General features: G+C 44.4%; 1 protein-coding gene across 1 annotated transcript in view; it reads left to right on the top strand.

The window, feature by feature from the left end:
• Positions 1 to 1,174: 1,174 nt before the first annotated feature.
• Positions 1,175 to 9,152, top strand: part of tmem170b (transmembrane protein 170B) — a 119,066-nt gene continuing 111,088 nt past the window's right edge. The window contains exon 1 of the mRNA XM_085988808.1: positions 1,175 to 1,578. Coding sequence (XP_085844934.1) covers positions 1,437 to 1,578 — 142 coding nt within the window. The 5' untranslated portion in view covers positions 1,175 to 1,436. The remainder of the gene's footprint in view (positions 1,579 to 9,152) is intronic.

Here is a 9,152-nt window from a genome sequence, read left to right as displayed (position 1 = left end):
TTCGGAGCCGAGGAGCATGAGCATTTGGCTCATGAGCTCGGACAGCTTGGAGTCCCCAAGGCCGGGCATAGCGAGCAGCCGGCGGGTGCGCTCCGACTTTGTGAGCCCGAAAACCTGTAGCAACCGCGCCTTTTAAGGTGTCATACTTGCGATCAGTAGGCAGACTACCAAGTAGGCTGACGATCCGCGAGGCTGTGGCGCTGTCGAGGGCGGAGACCACGTGATAATAACAGGTCTGATCCGCAACGATGTCCCTGATGGCGAACTGGGCTTCAGCCTGGATGAACCACGCGGCTGGTTGTTGCTCCCAGAACTGCGGTAGCTTCAAGGTAACGCCGTTCGTTTCCATGTTGAGTATCTTCTGCGAAAACCGTTCGCAAAAGTCGGGGTCACCAATGTAGGAATGTCTAGTTCCTATCCAAAGACTGAGGTCCACTCAGGCGATCAAACAAAATGAAGTTCAATGGAAACTAACAGGTTTAAACAAGTAACTACAGGAGAACATCGAGTGTAGGTCTGCTCAGTTCGGAGGCTCCACGAGGACTGCTCGGGCGGTCCCGTGGTTGACGTCATCACGTCATCACGTTCTTCCCGCCAGTGGGGGATCACGTGATGAACGGCGTGACGTCATTGCGTTTACCCACGCTGTTAAAGTAATCACGCTCTGTACAAGTAAACAGTATAAATAAAGATACAGACTCAGGCTGTAGCTAACATGTTGTTAAAGGGAATTATATACAAACGATCTGAGTCCTTTAGTGGCTCCGCCACAGTCTCAAGCTTAGAGACAAAGAAGACCATGAGCTCCTTACACTTGTTGTTGGAGGTGAGTGTAGAGGAGACTGGTTTAAGAAGATGGTTAGCAGTAGAAAATAGTAGCTGGGGGTTATCCTTGCATTCCAGAATGATCCTGGAATCGTGAGCAGTTTTGGGAGACAAGAGCAGGACCCGATAATGCTTTATGTGGTCCAGCCAGATCTGGCAGTGAATGGCTAAATCAGTCTGCCATATCCATTCAAGTCTGCGTCCCTTTTTATATATTCTCATAGCCTTACTCTGCATTTCCTTTAAAGTCCTATTTAAAATCATTTCCCTTTAAGAGAGTAGATTGAGAAATTGTCGAAGTGGCAGTCAGATATTTTTCTTTGCGGTTGCAATCCCCTTTAAGTGTGTTTGCTTTCTCTTAAAGGCGTATGCTTTGCTGTTGGAGGAATATGGAGGAACTCCAATGGAGTTACCCCGGCCTGATGTGACACTGTAATGTCTTCAGCGTCCATTTGCGACGCTGGCTGATAGATAAATAGATGAGCGTGTGAGGGTGCTGCCTTTAAGAGTGCGCTCGTTCATTGCTGCTGTCCGCGGCTTCGTCTCAGTCCTGGCTGTGCGCCGCGGCAGGCAGGCGGCAGTAGTTGTCCCCCCACATACCCTGCATCCCAATGCCGGCCGCCTCAAGTAAAAGCGTCCAGCAGCAGCAGCGAGCGGGCCGTTCAGCCATGGCCGCCGGCGACTACTCCATCAACCTGACGGTGCAGCAAGTCCTGAGCCTGTGGGCGCACGGCACCCTGCGGCACTTCACAGGTAACGAGAGAGGGAGGGTGAGGGGCCGCGACTCGGGCTCTACCGATCCTGGGGATGGGGGCTGGACTGAAGTGAAGTGATTGCAGCTCCTGTAAACCCGGGCTGCTCCAGGCCTCGGATTAAAGTGAGCGGAGGAGAAAAATACCCATTCAATCTAATGAGATCCCAGAGCAGCAAGAGAACGCTGGCCCGTTCCAAAAATACCTGGCTCCTATTCACAGCGCAGAGAGAGAGAGTTCCTCCCTAGCCGGAGTTGCGAGCTGTCTGCGTGTTACTATGTAGCAATTTAAAGTGACAATTGTCTCCAGTTGGGACTTGGAAAGCCGAGGGCCGCGATGGGATGAAACCCAGAGAGGAGGCTAACCTGATGCATTAAACCCAACAGTATCGATTTAGGAGGCAAGGTTACTTGAGGTTAATCGTGCGACCAGGTTAAAATCGAAAATTTTGAAATGGAGAAAATGCATATTTTGTTTTAATATTTTCCACGTCATTTGAGGGGGAAAAAAATAAAACTACAATCTGTGGTCAATACGCTCCCGTTGTATGTGGAAATCCAGATGTGGCTAATTGTGTTTGTGATTAGTAAATTAAAAAAGGGTAATGGAAGGGAGGAAAAAAATGTACTCAATATACGTAAAAAAAAACTTTTCCCCGTATAAGAACGGTAGTGTGTTGAGCAATACTGAATAAAGAGTTAATTACATTACCCACAGAGTTAGAGGCAAGGAAATAAGACACTGCAACATGAATTATAAATCAAGGTACCAATCTGCCAGTGGGATTATTCTTTGTCCCTGGCAAATGAGAGTATCACATGCAAAAGTAGTCAGTTTGACTACTATAATCAAATGCCATTTAGCAACCACTTGCACTATGCAGAGTGCTTTGAGATGGGCCAGATGAAAAGGTGGGGCTGTTCAAGACCTGAGGAGCAATTTTTGTATTGTATTTTACAGGTTTAAAATAGAATTAATTGCACGTTTACTTTGAATTTTCTTGGACTATATTGCAAGGTAGAATGGGATTTGATGATGCATTGTGGTAATACAGCAATGTTGTCTAATACATTCTATTCACATGTGGCTAAGTGGAAATCCAGATGTGGCTAATTGTGTTTATGATTAATAAATAAAGAGTAATAGATGCCTTCATTGGGTATGTGATCTCAATACTCATCGCATGGTATATGCATGTGTACTTTAACTGCATTGTATGAATATTTTGGGGGAAAAAAATGAAAAGTTGTGTTTTTTGATCATTGAGTGCTAATTCCTGGGTGGTGGTAGATGTTTAAGTAAATATACACACTAAGTTCATTTCCCTGTGTGGTGAGTGCATGTAACATGTTTTCCTCTAAAATTATGGCATGTGGCAAAAACATCTGTGGCTAATCAGCAATTCTTATTGGACAGCACTAATAGAGCAATGTCCCTGGAGTGTGTTACATGAAAGTGACCCCATTGGTGACCATGCTTTCAGCTGCCTGGGCCCTAAGCTCTAGAGTTCCCCCTCATGGCCTCTCTGCCTCTCCCTCCTCTTTTAAAATCTACTCCTTTGACCACCTGCCCTAATATTTCCTTCTGTGGCTCAGTGTCAAATTTTGTTTGATAGGTGCTTCATAGGAGCACTATGTTAAAGGTACTATATAAATTCAAGTTGTTGAGGGTTGAGAAGTTGTTAAAAAAAAAAAAAACACAGGAGTGAGAGTGACTTATGGATATCATCTCAGACCCCAAAACGCATTGCTGCCTTGTAAATTGTTGCAGAATTTATTATACCTTCTATTTTTGTTTGTTTTCTTTGCTGTTGCAAATATCTTGATGATGAGCTGCCTGTATTTGGTCTCTGGTTATGTCCCACGTGATTAGATCAGATGTGATCATAGGGATTTATTTTACTGACACGGGGAATACCGTACCTCCCGTATTATAAATAGACTACACATTGGCAAAAACACAACTGCATCATTTGTGAGGGAGGGGTTGTGCTAAATTAGATATTTTTTTTAAAGGTTGAAAAATACAATGGAATCCTGGTTGTTTTAAAGCGGCTTAATCCCAGTTGTAATACTGACCTGTACTAGCTTTATCTTGCAGGATTTCATTTGATGAATTGCAGCTTTGTTCATCTCCACACAATGCCTGGACAGGACCTTCGCAGCATTGCACTTCCCCATGTACAATAAAGCTGTTCCCAGTCTTGGTGGTGATCTCATGTTAGATTTGGGCATCAAAAGCAAAAGTGTTTTGTTGTCTTTGATATTCTTCCCTTTGCCCCGCCCCCCTAAAATTGCAATAATTCCCATAATACATTACTGTACAGTAGAGCAGAACTGGGGTGTGCGGAGACGCTCCAGGGGGTCCGCGAAGCATTGACGAATTATTCGTCAGAGAAAATCTTTGAACAAAAGCAGACCTGAGGATCGGGGAGAATGCGGAACCAGAGTGCTCACGTTCGGGTTCCTTCCAAAGACATCATTGGTGTCTGTGGGAGGAGAGCAGAGGTTGACTGGCTGTTAATGCGGTGAAGGGCGACTTATTTGGAAAAGCCTTCTATTGAGGCCCAGCTTTGTTTATTTTTCAGCCTCATGCAGAGGAGAGGTGTAGCTGAGAAGAGCAGAGTGAATAATGGTGCAGGAGGTGGGGCGGCCTTCTGTTCACAGCACTGGAAGCAGGAAGGGAAATGCCGCAATGGGTGAGGCCGTTCGGGATAAATTCTGGGCACTGAGCAGTGGAGAAAGCGGATGAGACCACTAGAGGCTCCAGATTGTGGACTTGCATGTTAGAAACCTCCGAAACTTTTGACAGCGGTTTACAACCTTTTTAAAAAAAAAAAAAAAAATACTGAATGGGTGACATTGTTTCGTTTTACTTTCATTTTGCTCTCAAGCCGATAGTGCGGATATATTCGGTGGAGAGTCCTGCGATCCTTTAGCCTGGCTCAGTGCCTCGCTCCAGGTGTAACATTTATAAATTGTGGTCTTTTATAATGTCATAGATTCTCTTTATTTTAAACTCAGCTGCCCCCAGTTTTATTAAATATTGTATAGTTTTGATTCTTGTTTTGCTTGTGATGTCTGTCGTGTGCAGTACTGGGAGCTTTACCTTGCTGGGGTGTGTAGTGGGAGCTTTGCTCTGCAGCTAGCCCATACTGTACCTGACTTGGGAGTTCCTGATGTGCACAATGGATGGAAAAGTAGAAAACTGTTCTAATCTCCAGTACTAACATCCTTTTACCTTGATGGACACTAAATTTGTGGGCCTGCCAGAAAAACCTTCAGCAATGTCACAATTACAAATCTAGCTGCGTTTGCGAATCCTCACCACCTGCCACCCATGGGGAATGAAAGTCATTGTATTTAAGCAAAGATTCTGGTATGCAATGGCCGCTTGGTCTCTGAACCTATAGGATGTGTTTGGAGTTTATTTTTATGTCCCACATGTGTAACTGAGGCCCTCTCTCTCTCTCTCTCTCTCTCTCTCTGAACAATGCACTGCCTAATGGGGTGGTAGATACAGATTTAGTAGTGGCCTTCAAAAGAGAATTTTTAAAGTTTAACCAAGGGCGAGTCGACATCGTTCACCGCAAGCCTCCTGCATCCATTGTGCAGTCTGCTGGTAAGTTTTTATTCATTGCGAACTTTTCCCAAACCAGTTACATGGAATAATCTTGAATCATTAATGTCGGCGAGTTGAAACCACCGCTGGGCCAAATATAGCTGAAATCCCGTTACTGTGGCAGCACTGATTGATTTATGTGCCAGAAAGTGCTGGAAAAGTTGTGCTGGAGGGAGCAGGGCTTTTGGAGACCATCAGGTTGCCCTGGAGAGTGGAGAGGTCACTGGCTGAGAGCTGGCAATGGAAGGACTTGTTCCTGACCCGCTGGGAACGCCCTGACCATGAAAAGAACAAGTTTGTTTGATGTGGATGTCGGCGGACGGGTGTGAAGCAAACTACCCCGATCATTCGAGCAGCTGTATGTTTTGGGAGTTTTTTTTCACCGAGATTTTAATTTTGCATCTTTAGCTCTTTAGCATTGAATTAAAATTGAGGTTTTTGCTAATTTGCTTTAAAAAAGGTTTGTAATTAAAATTCATAGATGAGCAGTAGTTTTTAGGATGGTCCATAAAATTAATGTAACAAATAGGAAAGTGAACAGCAGGTGCAGCTTTAAATAAATTGTCAAACATCACACCAAGTATAGACAGACTCTGCAGTGAGAAGCAGGCACACCCATCGCACTGATATCTAAGTAAATACCTGGTTTCCTAAAAGCATTATTAAAACACTCTCTTTACATGCAGCACTTTCATATTATGTGTATTAGAATTTAGTGGGGGGGGGGGCGGTGTGATTACTTCTCCATTTGAAAAGGGGTCCTTCAACCAAAATAGTTTGAGAACCACTGTAGTAATGTGTGTGACCACTAGATATTATACATGAACTAGAGATCTGTAGTTTAATGTTGTCATATTCTTTGAATAACCCCTTGCTCTCAGGCTTATCAATTTCTCTTAAAAGTACTCCACCAAAGTACATTTGCAGACAGTGATATATTCTGATTTTTTACTTTTGATAACGTGCATTTATACAGTGTTTTTAACATGGAAAAACATTCCAGAGCACTTCACTGAGGCGTCATCAAAAAAATGGACATTGAGCCTTAAGAAGGAGATACTAGGGGGATGGGGGGAACCAAAATTTTTGTTGTGATTGACAGAGCATGAGTGTGACCAGATGTGAGAGATTCCAACCTGATCAGAGTTTAACTAACTTTCTTTTGCTCTTGTTTGTAAATAGTTAAAATGAGCGTCTTATGTTTTTTCTTATTTTAAACTGTATTCCCCTGAATCAATGGGAAGGTTAATCAACAAAGGTTGCTTTTGCTATATACAGAGACCTGGACCAGATGTTAACCCTAGTTTGGGAAGAAGTTGCTTTATGCTGTGGGGTAAGGGAGAAATTAAAAGAATCCAATTTTGGTAATCACTATCTAAACATCCAGGTTCACTGAGAATTATTATGGTTGAGGTTCAAAAAGATCTGAGTGAAATATGTTTTGTGACACTATTTATTACGTCCGTGAATGATTGAGACACGGACAGCAGGAGTTGAACAAAACATGTCTTTACTGATGGAAGTCAATAGTGAAACTGAAAACAGAGGCTCCCTAGTGCCTTTTATACAGGGGTGGTCACTGCAGGTACTGCAGTCTGAGACCAGTTATTCTCTTAAAGGTACATACACAACAATTCCTCCCCTTTTAGATAAACAGTACATAACATTCATTTAACAACTAAATGATAACTAATTACAATCACAATTACGGTTGCTAGATACATTGGTTAAGTTTAAGCAATTATAAGTTCAGTCTTTGAGGAGGCTTCCTGATTCTGTCTGGATAACTCCTCTTTGGGGTATCAGGCTCTTCTGGCAATGTTGAGTCGGGATCAATGTTGTTGTTTGGTTCATCTGCTTCCAATATTACTGGTTCTGCGGTAGCTGCAATTGGAACGTCGATTTCATTACCAGGTGCATCAGATCGTGGTGTGGAGTTGACGGTTTCCAGTGACTCTAGAATCTGGTCAGCATGGCATCTTACAATGCTCTCCCCAACGTCCACGGTATACATTAGAGGTCCTTGCTGTGTACAAATCATTCCTGGCTGCCATTTCTCAGTGCGGTAGTCCCGGGCCAAAACTGGTTGACCTATCTTAAAACTCCTGGTTGGCCTTTCATTCATATTCTGAAACTGCCTGTTCTCCACATCTCTTCGGACGTTTGGCTTAACCAAATCCAAGCGGCATCGTAGTCTTCGATTGAAGAACATCATGGCTGGAGTTTGGTTGGTAACCGCATGTGTCGCATTCCGGTAGGCAAACAAGAAGTTGTCCACCTTGTGTTGTAGTGGTATATCTTCATTACACATTGCCTTGATAGCCTTCTTGAATGTTTGGACAAACCTCTCGGCCAATCCATTAGTGGCTGGATGATATGGGGCAGATGTGTAATGCTTAACACCATTGTTCTTTAAGAACCTTCCGGAATTCTTCAGGCACAAACTGTGGTCCATTGTCAGAGCAAATCTGTTCAGGCAGCCCATTCCTGGCGAATATGGTTTGTAAAACTGTGATAGTTTTTTCCGTGGTGGTTGAGGACATTTTTATTACTTCTGGCCACTTTGAATGTGCATCCACCGCAATTAAAAACATCGAGTCCATGAAGGGACCAGCAAAATCAATGTGCACCCTTTGCCATGGAGATGAGGGCCACTCCCATGGATGTAGAGGAGCTTGTGGTGGGGCGTTTTGGACCTTCTGGCATCCTGCCCAGCTCTTGGTCATCTCTTCGATTTCTCTATCGATTCCTGGCCACCACACAAATGCTCTGGCTAAGTTCTTCATTTTTACCCCACCCAGATGACCCTCATGAAGCTCATTGAGCACTCTATCCGTCAACTTAGGTGGAATTACTACTCTGGATCCACACATCAAGGTTCCTCTGCACACTGACAGCTGTTCTCTTCTCGGCGAGAATGCTGGCAGCAGTGGTTCGCCATGTGCTAGCCATCCCTTCACCGTTAAATCATAGACCCGCGATAGTGTCGGGTCATTCCGTGTTTCCTTTTCTATGTTTGTATTCGTCACAGGGAGACATTCGACTATGGTCGAGTGGAATAACGCCATTGGATCCACTACAAGGTCGTCTTCTTCCACCGTCGGCAACGGTAGGCGTGACAATCCATCAGCATTTCCATGCTGTTTAGTTCCTTTGTACTTGATGTCATATTGGTGTGCCCCTAGGAAAAGGGACCATCTCTGCAGCCGTTGTGCTGTCATTATCGGTATGCCGTTCTGAGGGTTGAAAATGGAGACGAGGTTGATGATCGGTTAGTAGAGTAAATTTTTTACCGTGCAGGTAGTGATTGAACTTCTTCACCCCCCACACTAGGCTGAGGGCCTCTCTGTCAATCTGGGCGTAGTTACGCTCGGCAGAAGTTAACGAGCGTGACGCAAAAGCTATCGGCCTCAACCATCAAGGAATTTATGTGACAGTACCGCCCCAATGCCGTAGGGAGACTCATCACACGCCAGTCTGATCGGCAGTGCTGGGTTGTAGTGAGCCAATACTTCCCTTGAAGTGATTAAGTCCTTACTCTTCTGAAAGGCCCGCTTACAATCATCGTTCCATTTCCATGCTACCCCCGTTCGTAGCAGGGCGTTCAGTGGGTGCAGAATTGTTGACAAATTCGGCAAAAACTTATGGTAGTAATTCACCAATCCGAGGAATGACCTCAGTTGCGACACATTTTCAGGCGCTGGGGCCTTAACAACCGCTTCAATTTTGTCAGGGGACTTATGTAACCCCTCTTCATCAATCATGTGGCCACAATACGATATCTGTTTCTTAAAAAATTCGCACTTGGGGCGGTTGGCTCGCAGCCCATGTTCCCGTAGTCTAGTGAGCACCTGTTCTAGGTTGTTAAGGTGTTCACTGTCATCTTCACCTGTCACAAGGGTGTCGTCCAAGTAACACTGAGTCCCCGGAATCCCTTGCAGGACTTGTTCCATC

Source organism: Somniosus microcephalus, chromosome 5, assembly GCF_052327205.1.
Source record: "Somniosus microcephalus isolate GS21.2 chromosome 5, FLI_Smic_1.0, whole genome shotgun sequence".
NCBI classification, from domain to species: domain Eukaryota; kingdom Metazoa; phylum Chordata; class Chondrichthyes; order Squaliformes; family Somniosidae; genus Somniosus; species Somniosus microcephalus.
Note: the sequence above shows the minus strand (reverse complement) of the source record. Positions and strands in the feature narration are given on the sequence as shown.